At 40.1% G+C, this 19017-nt stretch overlaps 1 protein-coding gene across 11 annotated transcripts in view; it reads left to right on the forward strand.

Annotated features, from left to right (window-relative positions):
• BTRC (beta-transducin repeat containing E3 ubiquitin protein ligase) overlaps nt 1–19017 on the forward strand; it is a 124988-nt gene that overhangs the window by 59731 nt on the left and 46240 nt on the right. For all 11 annotated transcript variants that reach the window (XR_013957199.1, XM_080620932.1, XM_080620934.1 and 8 more), the window contains one exon: nt 2979–3068. Coding sequence is in view for 10 of the 11 variants with exons in the window: in XM_080620932.1 (XP_080477058.1) it covers nt 2979–3068 (90 nt within the window). In the remaining variant the exon portion in view is untranslated. The remainder of the gene's footprint in view (nt 1–2978; nt 3069–19017) is intronic.

A 19017-nucleotide genomic window follows, 5' to 3' on the forward strand; every position in this document is an offset into this window, starting at 1 on the left:
TGGTATTGTGGGATTTGATGACAACTTATACCGGAAGTTCAGTTGGTGCTGTTCACACTGACATGTAATGTGTGGATGAAAGTAATAAAAATTGAGCAATACATTGAAATAATTATTTGTATCTACATGCTGACGTGCACACAACTTTTGCAGAGCATGTAAGTGAGCTTTCTTCCCTTGAATAGTGCACGGTGAGCTTCCTTCCTTCTCAGAAAGTTTTAGGAGTTTTAGCATTTAGCATTTAGCTTTTCACATGGTATATTTGGGTTGTCTGCTCTTTCCCATTGGTAAATGTGAGAGAAAGCCTGATGTAAGCCAGGCTTTTAAAAGCTGGCTTGCTACCAAGGCTTGTGCATACCTGTCTTGGGAGGAAACGGACTGACAAGATCTGACTTCAGTTCATGGTTCAGTTCATGGAGCCACAAGCTTCCTTGTTGCTTTCAGTAAATGTTTTAGTGGTTAGCTTCTCATCTGCAAAGTGGAGTTAGTAGTAGCTTTCTTCAAGTCAGAACTCCTCATAAAATTTACAGTATGTAGAAGATAAGTTGTGCAGAAATAACTGTTACTGGAATTTTAGGAATTAAATTGTAAATGAAAGAAATCACAGGTTTACAATAAATGGATTAAACTATACAAATATAAACACTGAACAAAGAGTCTTACCAATTCTTCATGGTTTCTTACCTTCGGAATCTGGCTGAATATAGTAAGATGATGCTTATAAAATGGAGCTTGCATGGTATTGTCTGAATGTCAGCGCAAAGCAGATGGTGTCAACTTTCTGTCCACGAGTTGGGCCACTACATCTAAGCCACAATGCATAATAGTTTATGCCATTCTGATCTTTATTCTGAGGAGAAATTTCTGTGCATACCAGAGTGATGGTTTTATGATGTTGGCAAATATTTGCAAGAGGCTAAATTGAGCCCGTCAGACTTCTGTTTGCTTGTGGCCTAATCCTGGTTTGAATCTGAACCTCCGCTGCTGAAAGATGCACTCTGTTCATCTGCACAGCACTTTGAAAGGATTTGTGTTTGAATTTTTTGGTTTCTCCTTCTGGATCCAGAGTCAGAAGTTGCTAGCTGGCTGCTAATCACAGCAGACATCAGTGTTATGACTTGTAAGGAGATCTGCTGGAGCCAGGATATTCTCTATTCCTGTCCATCACTGGTTGTTTGCTGGTTAGAGAGCTCACTGAGAAATAAAATACAAACTGCTAAAGCGATGGAGAGCACAGGGCTTCTGTGCTCCTTTTTGTTTCTGTCTCACGGTGAGCTTTAAAGGAGGTCTGTAAAGAAGTAAGGTGGAAAGGACTGTGAATTTCCTCAAGAGCATCTGTACTGTGCTTGACCAGTACAGATCCACCTGAACCAGTATACTTGATTTCCCCTGGTAGGCAATAAGGAGTGTTTAATGAGAATCATAAGAACTTGGGTGAATAATGTTAATAAACTGACTGGGAGCACTCGGTTCCCATCACCTGGTGCTTACTGTCCTCCTGAGCTGGAGACTGTTAGGAGCGCTGGGCTTGGGGATGTATCTCCTATCACTCTCAGCATAACCCTCTTTTAATTTCTTTGCATTCTTGCCTCTGATGTCCTTTGCAATATGTTCTCCTGCTGGTTTGTGTTGTTACTGACTACATCTTTTGCAGAGTTGGGCCTGTGGTAGAGGGGCAAAAAGGGGAGATAATTTATTGGTGCTTGTCACTGAGGGAATCTGACTCTGACATAGCTTTGGAGAAGAGGGAGAGGTTTAGAAGCCTTTAGTATGCCAGCATTTGCCTGCAGGTTTTGTAACCTATAGCTGGTTTGGGGTTGAATTAGTTTCAAGTCAAACAAACAGAAATCTGTTGCAAGCTCTGAAAGAAGGATCTTCCCTGTAATATTCACCAGGACAGTTGCCAGTGAATATTACAGGGAGAGAACTGACAGGCAGTTCACTATAAATCTTGGTGTGGCCTCCCCTTTAGGCCATTTTAAAAATACCATGAATGTTAGTATGTTTTACTTAGTGCTCTTGGAAATGTCTTTGTAGCAAGTTTAATTTCATTCTCTTTCAACATGCTTCTTGGGTTTTCCCCACACAACTATTTGAGGTAGCAACGTCTTCTCTGTGGTCCACTTACTACTCTTGCAAGAAAGCAAGTTTATTCTTGCTTTTGGGTTGCCATGTTTGCTTGGGAGCAGTTTCCTGTAAATGGCAACAGGCACTGGGGTGTTAATCCAATACTGGAACTCTTAGGTGCTACTATACTACTCCTACTACTAGAAAATGTGGACTTAATCAAGTAGTAATTAAAAAGGTGTTGGAAGTGGGGGGAGAGGAGGCCTCCATTAGAAACTCCTGAGTTCTTCAGGCATCTTAGTTAAAATAGCCAAAGCACCCAAAGTATAATTTTAAACATACTTCGTAAGTATTGTACATATTGTGCCCTTAAAAAAGTGAGAGACTTAAGAGTTCCGTTCTGCAGAGACTCCAAAGTCTCCTGGGCAGGACAGCATATGAGGTAAAGTTAAAAAGACATTCTACTTTAAAAGAAGAAGCTTTCCAAAATCGGGAAGATTAAATACAAGAAGTGAGATGAGAAGCGATTATAACCTTTGTACTGCTGTGACAACTGGTGCGTAGAAATCACCTTGCTTTGGTTGTTCAGTTATGCAGCATTTTGTGAAAGACCAAACAACTTGTATCAGGTATTCCTTTTTTTTTTTTTTTTCTTTTTTTTTTTCCCTTTTTCAAAGGGAAAGAGGAGAAAAATATTTGTATCTCAGAACTATAAAATTCTACAAAGCTTCTCAGAGGACATGCATGCCCTGAACATAGGCTTTTGCTGTAAGCTAGTTTATTTTGGTTCGAAACATTTACACCTTAGGAAAGGAAATGTAGTAGAGTTGTTGTGGGTTCCTGTGCCAAAAATGTGGTGCCTGAAAGAAAATTGTGTTCTTCTGTTCATAACCATTTTCATCTTTCTGCAGACCTACAACAGCTGTGCCAGACTGTGCTTAAACCAGGAAACTGTATGTCTAGGAAGCACTGCTATGAAGACTGAAAATTGTGTGGCCAAAGTAAGTAAGAGACTGGCTTTGGTTTTGAGGGGTTTTTTGCAGATTTTTCACTGTTAATGAAAGGAAAGTTCTTGTTAAAAATCAGAGTTAGAAAAACATATTTAAACAGAAAGCTGGTATTTTGGGTACGCTTTTCTGTCCTGTGTAGAGATTTCAGACTTGCTGAGTTTCTCTATTGGAAATGATTACTTGAGTCTTGAGCTACCTAGGATTTCAATCCTAGGTTCATTCTGCTATACAAGTAACAGGCTTTTCCAGTGGGCTGGCCTATGCCTGCCATGTAATTAGCTGTGGCATCTTCAAATAATAAACGTCCAGATACATGCTAAAAATACTGCATGAGAGCTCTTCATATCACGGTTCCTTTCTTAGCTACTGGAGGGGAGGTGCAAAAAGAAAGACCTTTCAATTAAAATACAGTGAGTGCTGTGTTTAAGGGAAAGGGAGGAGGGAGATACAGCTATCAGAATGGTAAGAAAAGGTATATATTAGCCCATGAGAGAAAACTCATTCCTGGAGAATTGTAGTAGATGTAGTTGGAAAAAATGAGGTGCCATTAGCCACCCTCTTTTCTTAAAAGTCAGCATAAGTAGAGTAAAACAACATACGTGCAGGGCTGTTTGTGAATGGAAAACATTTGAAGCGTCATGCAATATGTATAGAAAGGCTGTGTGAAGGCTGTGTTTAGCCTTGTGTAAGCTTCGTATTTTCACTGAAAAGAAGTTCAGAATGGGCATGCAGGACAGATCAGCGCACGCAGCCATCTGTTACCCAAACCAGCTGGCATTTTGTTGCTCCTCTGTCACCACAAACCTGACCACTGAAAAGCCTGTTTTCTCTTTCAGTTATTTATTCCTTGATCTTCTTGAAGTCCTTTTTTTTCATACTTTGAATGGTTGTTAAAGGTGCTTTGTCCCTTCGGGGGCCACTTTTGTATTGACCTTTAAGATAATTTCCCAGCTAAACCTTTGCTGGGATTTTGCTGGTAAAATTTGGATGTCCCATTACTTTGATTCCTGTCAGGGAATTGGCTATCATAAAAGTTTGTCATGGTGCTTGCAGGTGGTTTAGTGCTCATAAACTGTTCTTGACATGCCAGGTTACCTTCCACTGGAGAAGCACTTCTGAGAGAAGCTACCAATCTTGGTACAAAGGGCTAATATTTAATACCAACACCTCCATTCTTAAGTTGACTGCTATTGCACACCACTTTCTAAGGTGCTTTATGATACAAAGTAGGTGAAATTCTTTAAACAAGGCAGCAGAGCAGCTCTGACTGAATTATATTGTCATACAGCATCATTCTGATGCCATGAAGCAGCTCACAGCAAGCTAACTATAGTAAATCCATTCGACTCCATCTGCTTTATAGCATCTTGGTTGACCTGATCATCTTATAAAGGAACAAAGATGTGCAAGAGCTACACTTAATGTAAGTGATGCCTCTTCTAAATGAATTGACATATCTTTAACATCCTAATGCCCTAAATAATAAACTCTCCTAAAATAATCGTTTTGGTGAGATCATGGTAAAAGGTATGGGTAGGACTCAAGGCAGGAACAGCAAGATCTGTTTCGTGTTACTAAGGATGAATCTGAACCGTCACCCTGGAGATGAAAAAGTATATGTTTTCAAATATTGTGTTTCTGTATGCTGTAGGACAATATCTATATATATACTGTAGGACAATCTGCCATCATGTATATGTATGAAAAAACATATATATACACACATGTATGCATGCATGTATGTACACACACATACATTATGTATGAAAAAGCATACGGACTTTTCTGGGGATATAATTCCTCTGGTACTAGCTTGCCTCGCTATTGTACTCTTTTCCTTTGCATTCCCAGCTACAAACCAAAATGAAATAGGTTCTAAGAAAGCTTCTCTTTCGAATTCCAAAGTGTTGAAGCATTTATAAATCCAGTTAGCTAAATGCAGATGGCTCAGTAATGGCACAGGCAAATGGCACAACTGTCAAATGTTCCCTAGGTGAAGGGCTTAAATGGGATTTAAGGAGTTCAGAGGCCTTCTCTTAGCCTTACGCATATGGTGAGTTTTATCCTCCATGATTGATGTGTCTTACAGCCTTGGACTTTAACATGTTTTGTCAAGAGATTGAACACTGGAAAGGATAACTGAGGGCTTCTTTATCTGCAACACTTTTCCAAAAGAGTTGTAGGGTTTTAATTTTATTTTTTTTTTTTTATATATTTTTAACTGGCAGTAAAAGACAAAAAAGGTTTACTTTGGAAATAATGATACACCTTACCTGATCCTGCAGTGTGGCATCAGCCCTGACTGGGTGCCACAGTCAGCATTATCACATGTGTGACAGATATGTCAGTCAGTCTGCAGGAGATGATGGTTTTTCTGAAAACCATCATTCTGATTCTGCAGCTACTTGCAAAAAAGAAAACTATGCTCTGTTATGACTGTGTTAATGCCATTTACTTATTGTGTGCTTGAGGTTTCTAAAGTTTGCTCAAAGACTGAAATGCAGTTTCCCTTGAGGCCACACACATCAATATTGAGATATCTTTTTTTCAGGCTGAAGCACTGTCCATCCATCAAGCTCTCTTATGAACGAGTGTTTCTGTACAGGACATCCAGATGTAAATTACCAACCTAACAACTGGCATTCTTTCTAAAATGGAGGGAAAAGAAGTTTACAATAAACAGATATGCATTTTCAAGTACGGAAAGTAACATAGAGTTACTGTCTTTTTGACAACTCAAGGAAGTCTGTGTTTGCTAGAAAACTTTGTCTGCCTGGTTTTCTGTATGATACCATCTATATGATTATAGATACCATTCCATATGATACCATTTCTGTATGATGTATCTGTATGATTGCCTGCGCAGGCAGGTGCACAGTGGCTTTTGCAAACTTGTGTATTATCTAGTTTTATTAAAATATTTAAAAACAAAACTAGAATATCATGTTCTGATAAATCTTTTTATATTGCCCCTAGCCCTGCTTTTCTGGTATTTGTCCTCTGAAACTCCATCGATGGGACCTGGGAATATTTGGATAGAAGCAAATAAGGAACAGTAGGAATCGTTTCAAGTATGCACATTTCAACTGAAGAAGTGGGATCTTAAATTAAAAATTATATGTTGTAGTGCACAGATGTCACCTGTGTGATCTGTAACATCAGTTTCTCTTCCATCCTCAGGAGTTTTTCTGTTAATCTTTTGGCATCTTTTTTGCCAACTCCTGCTGTTTGTCTCTTTAGAAACCAAAAAATATCTGCAAGAGGATTGATTTCTTTTTATGCTACTACTGATGTGCAACCACCAGTGGACAGCTTTCTCAGGAATTGGTGTTAGGTGCTTAAATAAGGTAGAAGTGTACCATGAACCTGAGCTCCAAGGACAGGGTATTTGGTTTTAATGAGGCTTATTGAAATCTGGCCAAATGAGCATCTGTTCCCATTGTTTGTTCCATATTTTGTAAGCCAGTATCTTCAGGCCAGATAATGGTATTGGTGTGTGCTTCATCCTCAATTAGAGAGGGGCACAGTTAAAAATCCCCTGGCATGTGGTATGTCACTAGGATTCTTGTGATGCTCCTGGGTGTGCAAACAAGTTTCTCTTCTGTTCTGCACCCGGGACTACTTGCTTTCTGTGGTGACCTTCACACTTTCTAATTGCTGTGTGGTGAGGGATGCTGTGGTGTGTCTCCAGTCTCCTTGGCTGTGTCTTTGCTTGGATGGATTACGTATATTACTGTTTTCAAACAGAGGTCTTGCCTTTTCACACTTCGATAATGTGGGCTGCATTATGTTAGAGTTTTGCTGTTTGCTCGGAGTCTGTTAAATTTTGCATTTCCCTGGATCATGGAAATACCCTTTCAATTCAAAGCGCTCTTTTGTTTCCCAGCGAGAGACTGGTGTACAGCTGATCTCACAGAGTTCTAAAGTCAATACCCATTTCCTGCATTCATTAGATAGGTCTTTACTGTTTATTAACTCCTGCAGTCAGTTCCAGTTCATCTGTATCTGCTATATAAAGAAATGTTCTCAGTTTCATTTTGCACATTGAATTCTTTCCTACCTGTGCCAGAGATAGGCACCCTATGGCATACTTGCCAGAGACAGCACAAAGACACCTTCTAAATGGCATATAGCATCCCCATGTTTCTAAGTTCTGAACTCAGCAGCATCTGGGAGAGGTTCTCTGCCTCTTTCTTCCTCCAGTTTCATTTAGGTGAAGATAAATACAGTCACACACACCATCCTTGAAAAATTAGATTTCTGTTTCAGGCCACCCCTTGCATATGTGATAACTGGTCCTGCTTTTTAAGGTCTTGGCAAACCAAGGGACTTCTCAGGGTCTTTAAAGCATGTTGTATCCTGTAGGGAATCTTTGAGTGTTGTTCATCATAGTTTTAAATGTGCATGCTGCAGTGGTTACAGTATTGAAGTAGGAATCTAGAACCATTTTCTACCCTTTGATTTTAGCACTGTGATTTTATTCTCTGTGGCCTTGGTGGCTTTTCTTGCTACCCTTCAAAAAGGGAACTGAGTAATACTCTCCTTGCAGAAATGTTGTGAAATTTAACTAGGTGATGCTTTTTTGACCTTTGGATGGGAAGTCCTGCTTAAGCATGTAGTGATGTTCTGCCTGCTCAGCAAGCTGACGCAGCGTACAGGGGGACAGGGCTGTGTTCTGCTTAATTCTGGAAACACAGAATGGGACTTGGTTCTTCAAGAATGCCATGAGAAAGTTTCTTTCAAGGATGCATAGAATTATTTAGTTGTAGCTACACATTTTACATTCAAGGATGATTCAGCTAACACAAAGAGCGGTGGAACTAGCTGGTAATTGAAATCGACCTTCTTTTGTCAGTGCTTTCTGCATTGCTACTTTCTAATTTTTAGACTAAAAATAGTGTGTACAATAATAACATTGAGCTCAGAATCTTTCAGTGAATTAAAAGGACAAACCATGAGTACTCTTTAATAAACAAACATTTAGGGTTCCAGGCTGGATGTTCCAGTTGGCAGTAGGACAAATTGATCTGATGAGTGTCCCTCCTGTACTCTCAAGTCCCTTTATGTCACAGATTGATGGCTCCTCTTCCCTGAGAGTGTCCATGTGTTTACTTTGCATGAACAACGCAACCGAGTTCTGCTGTGATAAACCAGAGTCAGTATATCTTCAGATAATGCAGTTTTCCAGTGCTTTTGAAGCCTTTGCAGTCCTTGAGATTGAAGTTAGAGCATTTTGATTATGAACAAATATTATTTGACTAGCTACATTTGGTTTCCTGATACTCCCTCCACTGTTTTGATTAGAAAGTATGTTACTCCTTACCTTAATTTTTAGTATTAAGCTTCTGTGTAATGATGCAGAGGGCTGTCAGTGGCCATGCTTCCAGCTCCAGATCCCTTGGTAGCAGCAGCCCCTTCTGTGGCGTGGATATACCTTTCTCTGGGGCAACAGTTTCTAAGACTGTTGCAAACCAGATAGGTGCTGCCTCAGCCATTGGCTGCTAGGGATTTAAGCATGTCGTTTTACCCTTCTCTTGTAGGTATTCACTCTGTAAAAAGAGGGTTGTGTGAATGATGGGTATTGCTGGGATATTGTTGGGATTGCTTGATGTTCAAAAGGTGCTTTCAAACTGAATAATTCTCAGTATTTAGACAGCACAAGTAGAAAATGGCATCAGAGGTGTATCTAAAGGCTTCAACCTAACGATGATCTTTCTTCCTTAGTAATACGTCTACTTTCATCTTAATTGCAAGTTTCTCTTTTTTTATGTATATTTTTTTTAGGTCAAGACAATCTTTATGGTTTTGTTTCCCCTTGGTCTAATAACCTCATTGCAAATGACTGAGAAAGAAATGTGATATTCCTGCTCCCCCCACCACACCATACACATTCTCCAGATTTTGATAGACTTGTTTTATTTATTTCCAAAATTATATCCGCAGGAAACAAGCTGTTTAAATTCAGATTATGCTGAAGCAAAATGGTCCTGGTATGAGAAGCAACGTGCTGTTTTATGAGCGCAGAGTCCCTTTTCTCATAACTGATTGATAGTAAATATTTTCCTGAAGAATTATTGCCAACCATGAACAGTGCAACTGTTTCACTTTTTTTTTCTCCGTGCTACTTGCTGTACCAGCCATTGTCTGTAATTAAGATCTACAATTCACAATGCAGACGTTTGCACTTCCTCTGGGTCTGAGCTATTTATAAGGCATTTCAGCTGTTCAGAGTTTCTTTTGCGTGTTAAACTACATGTAAACAGGCTTCTTTAGTCTTCAGTTGCACGAGTGCTGTGCAGTGGTTGTCGTTTCTGCTTCTCTTACTACCCAAAATGATTTTGCATGTCAGTGAAGCCATGAATTTAAAAAAAAACTGTAAACCTTGGGTTTTTTAAATGCAAAATTAAAGAAATAATAATATAATAGTTAACTCATAAATTGCTCTGTAACTGGGGGTCTCCGAGTGTATTCTGGAGATCAGTTCTCAAAGCTCTGCAGTAAGGATGGTCAGTCAGGTGATATGCAGAATCTTGCTATGAAGAATCATTTCTGAAGTTCAGTCATCTCAATGGAGAGGTTTCTACTTTTTGGAGCCCTGGGTTTGGAATCACGAGAAAGCAAATTGTTTCACCTCTGAAGTTGAGTTCAATAAATATTGGAAGGGCTTCCATGCAGATCCTAGAAACTCCTCAGGTGTGACTGGTTCTAAGGAAAAACTTTCTTGTGGTAATTACAGTCATCTGGAACAGGTTTTTTGTGGAGGCTCTGCAGCCTCAGTCCTTGGAGGTTTTCCAGACCAGTTTAGATAAAGCCTTGAGCTACCAGATCTGATTCATAATGCAGCCTGCTTTAGTCAGGAGGTTGGGTTGGAGAACTCCTGAGGTCCCTTCCGTGCTGAGTCATCCCAGAATTCTCTCCGTATACAGACAATGAAGATGTTGCAGAAATCTTGTAAAATTTAGAACTTAACCTCGCATCCTTAATCAAAATTCCCCTGCGCCTCTGTTCTGTGTAGTGTCTCATGCTGTAGTTCCACCCCAAGTGTTTGCTGGTTTGGTGATTGATACTCTGCATAAAAAATTACAGCCTTGAGGTCTTCATTCAAGTCCTGTCACCTTAAGCTTGTAGGGAGTGTTCACCTGGGTAAGTTATGAAACAAACTGGACTTGTACTTGTATTTTGGGCTCTTTTGAGCTGGAAATGTGAAACAGTTTGGAATATAAATCATTGGTGGCTTTAGTGGTAAATGATGGCAAATGTGAAGAGAAGCATCGCTTCTTCAGCAGTCTCCTGCAGGGGCAGCACCCTCAGATGGTGGAGAATATAAAAATACCTTTAAGGTGACATTAACCACATCTGTTTTCAGTACTTTTCAAATGCAAGAATTGAAAAAGTGGCTTGAAAAATGTGTCCAGTTCTTGCGCTAAAGCTTGTGGTGTGAAACACTGGAATAATTATTTGATAGCGTAGCCCACAGCGGGGAAGCCATTGGTGTGGCCATGTGCTCACATTTCAGAAGGCACAGTAAGTTCCGAGTTTAGCCTAGCAGGAAAGCTGCTAGAAATGAGCCCATGTTTGTAGACCAATGGGGGTTAGCATGGGGTAGGCTCCAGCATCTTTGCTGTTAGGAGCGGCCAGGGGAGGGGAAGCAGCGTGGAGTGAGTTCATCGCCAGGCATGTGCTGCAGCATTGCCCAGTGATGCATGCCGGATCATCCACACGCAGAGATCACATGGCTCCTCCAAAAGTCAAACGATCAATTCGCCTCGTTTTGGCTCTGTACTTAATGCACAAACAGTGCGATCTGCAGGGCTGTAATTGCATTGTTAGGGCCAAGGAACAAGCCTGTGCCTTTTCAGCAGACAGCTGGCAGGGAAAGAGGCATGTTGTTAGGAAAGAGAGAGGCAAGGCAAATAAAATTACTGCTAACGTTCAGAGATCGGCAGGAGTCCTACTTGCCTAATCTTACCGGTGGGAGCAAGCGGCTGTTGTAATCCAATTATAGCAGCATAAGCAATTTGTTAGACACTCCGCATAATGTAACAATTTCCCAATAAACTCTGACTTGTAATAACGTCGGCAAGAGCCCACATAAATCTGCCCGAATGGTGGGGGCTGGAGTGTTCGGCTGGGGGCTTGTAATTTGTGCCATCAGCACGTTTTGTGGAGTGTGGTGTGGTGCAGTCTTTCAGTGCAGGAATTTTAAGGAGAAAAGCATGGCACGCCCCTCCAAGAGAAAACCATTAGGAAGGGTCAAAAGAGATACCAAACAAAGCTGGGAGGTGGCTTGTCTAGGAGGGAGGAACGATCAGCCCCCAGATGCAAAGCTCTGGCTGATGAGAACTTAAAAATATTTAAAAAGCAGTAATGGAAATTTTAGCATTTTAAATTACAGCGGGAGGGGGAGGAAGAACTAGAATTACTGCTGGTTTGGAGGGGAAGGGGGAGAATATCCTTCCTTATATTTAAGCTGTTTAAATATTAAAAAAGAAGCTCAAGTATTGAAAGGGATGCTCTGTGCTTGCAAGACAGAGAAGCTTCGGATCCTGTCCCAAACAATTCATAACCTACAAAGGGGAAATTTAAACCTCTTCTGGTATCCAGTTACTTTCCCGTTGTCTTTCTTGCAGCTCCTAGCTGGCTTCATGCATATTGGCACAGCATCTTGATGATGTGTCTGAGAGATAAAACGTAGGTCTAGAACCATTCACTTTGAGTGTACCTCAGTGAATTTAACTTTTTTGGCACAATGATGAATGTCCCCTCTGGTTCATGCAGATCTACACAAAGAACTAATCTAATTTAGGTATTATTTAAAAGTAAAATCAGTCTGCTGTGCTCTGCCCGTCACTCTTAGAGCGCATTCCAAGTTACAGCATTGTAGACACCAGTTTAAGGTTTATGTTTAGCAAGATGTAAGATATCATATTTCTGTTAATCCCTCTATTTAGCATTTCCTTTTGCTAAGATGCAGCTAGGCAGCAGGCAAAATAATGTAGGTCCCTTTATATATAGCATAGAAACTGTCAGAGATCCAAGATTTTCAACGCAGTTCTTACCACTGCTGTGGTGTAAAAATGCCTGACTTCATACCACTAACAATACTTTATTCATTTCTTAGCTATGGGATCCTGTGAGGCTTCAGCATGGAGTGACATTTCTGCTCTGACTCATTCCCAAGTTGTGGCAGCACAATGCCTTTTGTAGGGAAAAAATAGTTCCCAACCATACAGAGCAGTTTCCTGTATCATTTGTAGCTGTAGCTTTCAGTCCCTGTGTTTTCTGGTTGGGCCATGCAGGCTCCTTTGCTTAGCAAAATAACCAAACCCAAAACTAAATTGTTGACCTTGTACACACAGCTCACATAATTTCGCCTGTACTATGTTTGCCTTTATGGTAGTACAATGTTTTCTGTGGTTTTGGGGTGTATTTACATTCTTACCTGTCATATTAGTACTGAGATGGTTTTTGTTTAAACTGTAAAATAATAGCTGAGATGTGCAGGCTGCCATGTGGATAATGCTGCGTATATTGTGCCCTTCTTTATGTGAAAGTCAAGCCTCCATTGTTCTTAATCTTCATTGTCAGCAAGCATATAAAGATAACAGCTGAGACTGCGAGCATTTCCAAAAGTGTCCTAGTAAATATTTTCTTTGAACGTAAATACACCCCAAAAACTGTGTTTGAAGAGGGCAGGTATTATCTTAGCCTACCGAAGCTGCATCAATAAACTGCAGTGCTTCTAATAAAGCCACTCGGTGTCTGGGTTTAACTAATGGCTGATTTTCACAGCTTTGACAGTGAGCTGTGTGCGTTATTTTCTCCTGATATTGTAAAAATAATGAGAGCAAATTAGAACAATCAGTTTACCCAGATAGCTGCTGATTGGAGGTGATGGGCAATATGGCAGCGGGTAATCCATCTTCGGGCTCCTGTCACATTAACTTCAGCAGTGTGGAAAAGATCAGGCGGAGTGAGCGGGAATCCTGCCCAATCAGAAAGCCGAAATTAATGAGAAGAGCATTGTTCTGTGATCAACCTTTTAATTAGCAAGAGTGGAGATGGAGGGAGTGATGAAGCTGGCAGCACAGCTGCACAATGCTGGGCATGTTTGCGGTGAGGGGGAGGAAAAACATGGGTTTTAAATTACCCCTTCTGTGCTCCCTGTACACCGGCAGTGTGTCTTCATTCGAAACCCCTTAAAAGATCTTAATAAACAGCCGCATCCAGGTTAATATTGCAAACGTGGCTGTTACTAATGAGTAGTTTCGACGTAGGTCCTTTCGGGGGTCATTTAGGAAAATGTTGATCACTGTTTACAAAAAAAGAGAGACACACACAGGGTTCTGTATCAGATTTAAAGTTTTGCTGTATCAAGGAAAGAAGAGGAGGGAGATGGATAAAATTAGAGTAAGGGACTGCCTGTTTTAATACTCCCCTCCTTATTTAGTATATGTTTGAAATAAGATTCCTCAGCATATATTTGAAATGAGACTCCTCAGTTAAAAATACTGTATGTGCCGTGTGGCTTTCAGCAGCAAAAAAAGAGGAGAGAGCAAATACTGTGTTGATTCCCTAATGCTCCTTTTTGCTGGTATATTTTTGTCAATGGGCTTTTTTTTTCCACCCGTACTTTTCAGTTTATTCGCTTGCAACAAGAAAGTCTAATTTTAAATATTTGGCTGCTGTAATTGCTAAGAAAATTGACTTGATTATTTTTTTTTCTCAGTGGTTTGATAAAACCACAAATTTCTCAAGTACATTCTAAAAATAGACGCTGGCATGAACGCCTGTCACATCTCAGTACCAGTCTTAGTAAAACTGGTATTTTTTTACAAAGGGAAAAAAAATAATCTGAGGAGAATAGGGATATTAGGGGGCAATTTTGGGGAAAGGAAATAAGAAATGTAATGAAATAGGATTTATGTTTACAGTGCAGGGAAATCCAGCTACTTCTGATTAACATGGTTCCTTTTCTGTCTTCCTTGCTCTCTGCACTGTGTTTTCCAGGCATTTCTTTTCTCCTTCCCCATAATTCCCAAAGAAGTTGTAATGGTTGAAGAGTGAGGCTCTGTCATTCTGTGCACGGTGTCCGTGCTGCTTTTTCTTTCATTTTTCCAAGCAGGGCACAGGCTCTCTTCACTTGTATGTGTCCCACTTTCTGATACTGAAAAGTAATTAGAATCTGCTCAGTTTACAAGAGGAACCAACTAAACACACTGCAGCCTGTAAACTATACAGGCTGCTTGTGTGGCTGTGCTGTGAGCTCGCAATCAACTTTGCGTTGCTTACTTTTAGGTAGGTAGCAGTAAACACGTGCTAGAAAGAAAAGCTTGTGTGGGTGAGGTTGGGTTTCTTTGGTTTTTAGTTCTAGACAGATCTCACCATCTTTGCTTACTGTAGTATTTTGAACTTTCTTACTTTGTAGCGGTGATGTAACCTTTTCCCTCCTCCTCCTTTAAGAATGATGGGGCTTTGTATGAGTTTGGAGATATCCGTGTAGTTTTTATGGCTTGAAAGATGATTCATCTCTGCAAAAAAGTTACCCTGGTCAATCACAGACCTTTTTTACTATCCAACCCAGTTGTATTTCTAATATGAGTGAGGCTTACAGTTCTGCCCGTAAAGACTCTCTGATATTTTCCTTTATAAGAAACAGGTTCAGTTTTTTATAACTTTGCTACTATTTAACCCTTCAAAGTACCTTTTTATTTCAGCCTCAGTCTGATTCCTTCCACTCTCTGCAGCCTGAGGCAGAAATGAAGTTTGGTGTGTGGGATGAACAGTATTCACTTAAGGAGCAGCTGCTCAATATTTTACTTTATTTGTATTGTTTGCTCTTTCCCCCGGGCTGTATTTATTGCATGCCTTTCAAACCCTGGTCAGAATATGGAAATACAAACTTCCTCCTGGGGGTTTTCCCTGTAGTTTGAGTGCTTCACAAACCTTGATTAAGCTTTCCAGTGTTTCCTAGGATGAGGGCTGGCCCCTTTTTTTTGTGGAGTTGAAAAGTTACTTTTGCAACTGAAATCTAAAGGGAAAATAGTTTATTTATAATAAGCAAAGAGGCCTCACAGGAGGAATATTACATTAGGAATTATGGCTCCAGATTTTGAGACATCTTTTGTCTTTGTCATATTCTGCTTTTCCATCTCAGTTCTTCCATCTGTAGGATGGGATAATGCTGCTTAACGTTTCCTTATTAGACATTTGGGGATCTGGAAACCTAGTTGAAGCATGTTTCATACCTAAGTGTTATTTTTGTTTATATTCACCTAATGTTGATTTGGGCTCTGTTGCTCTGGCACCTTCTCTCTCCCCAGGTCCATCTGCATTTTTAAAAGGCTGCTTTAGACATGCATCTTGGGAAAGATACACTTGCCAATGGTTGCAGTCAAATTTGCCATCAAATATGATCCTTATTGGAGGCAAGGGGAAAGTCTAAGAAAAAGTGGACAGTTTCTAAGCCAAACGTTCTTCTTGTTGTTGCATAAAACACTGAAAGCTCTCAAAGCCTTTTGTTCTCTGTTAATAAAACACAAAACCCAGTAAACTAATCCACAGCTGCTTAAATCAGTTTGTCAGTTCCTGAAGAGATACCTTGTGGGCTGAAACCAAATGGTAAATTCTTGCCCAAAGGTAATCTTACTGCAAGAGAATAACAGGAAAGGGGGGGATGTGTTGCAGAATTCACCTTAAGTATGGAGCCACTACCGTAACTCTGTAATGGGATGTCCCAGCACGGGGTATAATATCATAAATAGTGTAAATATGGCACATGTGAATTAATAGGCAGCCTAGGGATTGTTAATGTTTACATGCATGTTAAAAAGAACATACAGCTAATCTTAATTCTTTTTCAGCCTAATAAAATCATTTTGGTTCAGCTTCTGGTTGTGTTTTGCAACTGGATGATTTTATCAGTGCTAGAAGTTCTTGACTGGGTTTTTTTGGATCTTATTTTCTGTTAATTTAAAATGTTTTACGTTTTTTTCACATTCAGTTGTTTGTGTTGTGCATTTTCTCCATGCAGTTTTCCTGGCTCTCTCTTCCTGACTCCACACATGGCTCTCCCTGTTCTGGCCCCTTTCAGTTTGACAGCTTCTTTGAGACTGGGGGACATTTGCTCCCCAGCAACCTGGGGGAAGAGACATTCTCGGAGGGGGGAGAGGGAGATTTATTCACATTTTTGCCTGATCTCTGAATTTTTTCTTTACCATCTTTCAGGATCAGAGCTGTGTGTAGAGGAGTTACTACATAGTGTCTTCTGTCTGAGGCTCAGCCAGCTTGGGGAACATTAATGTAGCTCTGTGACACCATGCAAAGTATCTGCATAGTATCTCAGGAGAAAATGGTCATTTTAGCCAGGCTTAAAAGGAAATCTGTGGAAAGCCAGGAGTAAAAGTCATCCTCTAGCTCTACTGACAGTCTAAGCTTCTGCTTCAACTGCAGGTTTATCGTACCTTTCACAAAGGTATGTACTCACTTCCTGGTGACTGGTGGACTCCCACCAGTTTTAATCACAAGTTCCGTAACTATCACTTCTTCATCAAACTCTCTCTAAAATACACCTGATATGAATGTAACTTTGTGAACATCAGGACTGACTTAAAAGGCAACCCCATCGAGCATTATACCTGTTTCTGTAAAGCCTAAAGGTGACCTGAGGCCACCACAAAGGCTTTGATGTTCAGCCAGGTTCTCAAACAATTTTGTATGTGCTCTGAGGAGGTTGCAGCCATATCACTTTCTGTGATCTAAAAAGATCCTCACCCAGCCAGGACTCCTCTATAGAGGTGTGACTTTCATCTTTGAGTAAGCTACCCACAATTCCTGTACAAATTGCTGTAGGGCATACCGCTGCAAGGCAAGTCATATGGACAAGCCAGCCTATTTTGGATCTAATAAAGAAAAGCATTAAGTAATTAGAGCCTATACAGGAAAAAATTTCCCCAGAACCTTTCCTTCTTCCTCACCCTGGCCTGTAGCTTTCAAAGAGCTCCCACAACCTCAATAAACATGTTTCTAGAAACACTCAGGCAACCAAGCACATACCAGACCATCTTTAAGTAGTGAAAGTTCCAGAGTGTTTCTTTCCCCTCTAATGGCCCCAAGGAGAATTCTAGACTCCATGGATCTTATACGCGTGCACTTCCTAGAATATGTATGTTTTGCCCAGTACACCAGAAGCCTTCCTGAATACTGTTGGTGAAGCCAAAACCAAGACTGTTTGTATTACCTGTTAGAATTTTCCAACCTCTAGATAAACTCTCTGTGTTTTACTTACTCCATTATCTATTCCTTTATTTGCTCTATAAGAGGTACCGAACTGTCTACTAGCTGTTGACAGAAGACCAGCAACATTTCCTTCAAACCAAAACCCCAAATAACAAAACTGGGTTAAACTGGGTCACAATTTTCAGATTCAATTTAACTTGGAAGATTTTTTGTGTATTTGAAAAGTAAAGCAAGTCTCATATATGTAAAGGCTTTCTGTTTTGTTTTTTTTCCAGCTGTATAATCAGTATTACTATTCCCCAGAAATCTTTCCTACCTTAAAAATTGCAGTAGTATCTTTTTATAGGTGAAACACTTTAAAGTTTGGAAGATTCAAAGTTTTCACTTGATTTTAACTACCCCTTTTTCATATACAGTATGAGTCAACATGTGATACATGGGAACTTTGTTTCTCACGTAATGAAACGTAGTATCTGGTCTATAAAATGTAAGTACATTAAACGTTTCTATGAATAAAGCCACAAGAACAACATTTACTAAAAGACATAATTTTTAAGTTTACCTCTTAAAGTGTTAACGGCTAAACAGTTATTTATAAACTATTACAGAATGTTATTTGTCTTTACATTATAAAACCTTAGTTCTACTAATGAAATCATATATTGAAGTACTAGTCCCTAAAATATGTTTTGTAGTTCCCATGGAGGTGGGGTCAGGGAAATGTGAATGTATACGTTGCATAGATATATTATCAGTTGGGAAATGGGAGTAGCGCTATTGCGTCTGCAATCTCATATATTGCAATAATGTTTAATAGAACAAAAGAGTTTTCATTGGAGAACTTGATTACCCTGTTTACTTCAAAATATGTAATTGTCTTTATCTTCATTTCTGACCATTTGTCACTGTAGTAACTTCTTTGGATCAAGTGCTGACACGTAGAATCCATTCTAACATGAAAGACTAAATCAGCAGGCTTCAAAACCTGTCCTCAGGTGGAGACTCATTTACCATCAGAGTGTCCTGATACTGAACTAAAAAATTCTTATGTGAGATCTCAGGTGACTCAACAGAAATTGTGTAGAGGTCAGACATTTGCCTCCATCATGCTGTCTCTCAAAGTAGATCACTATCAACTGGCAGGACAAGTTTTGATTCTGCTGGTCATAAGAATTGATTTGGAGTCTTACCGGGCTCCAGCTGGTACCTGTGTTAAGTTTCTGCTCTTTGTGGTCCTGAGAATGTCAGATACCTGTTGCAACCTATAACCAGATAACCGGTCAGTTAAAGATAGAAGCTAGCACAGGACAGCAACAATGCTGAAATCAGCTGTGTATCTCTTCTAATTATGGAGACAATAGACCATTGACCCTGGAGGCAACAGAGTTCATTGTTACAACAGCTGACTGCCAAGCAGGTCACAGCCTAATCTTCCCTCTCAGTGGTGCCTGACTTGAAGGTAACTCCTCCTGCAAAAGTGCCTCTGTATCAGGAACTCTGAGGTCACTTGCTTTAGTAGCATTCACATTGATCTTCATCCAACGTCCAAACATCACACGAATAAACGGCTTAAAGGTTTGCCCCAGATCCCGTGAGAGCTTACCTGGAGGCCGTGATGGTATGAAAAGAGATACTCTCTGTTCCCATGTAATACCTTTGTTATTAATGCATCGGGGACAATCGGGGTATCCTGTTGAACCAA

The sequence above is a fragment of the Psittacula echo genome (genome assembly GCF_963264785.1).
Source record: "Psittacula echo genome assembly, chromosome: 6".
Taxonomy (NCBI): Eukaryota; Metazoa; Chordata; class Aves; order Psittaciformes; family Psittacidae; genus Psittacula; species Psittacula echo.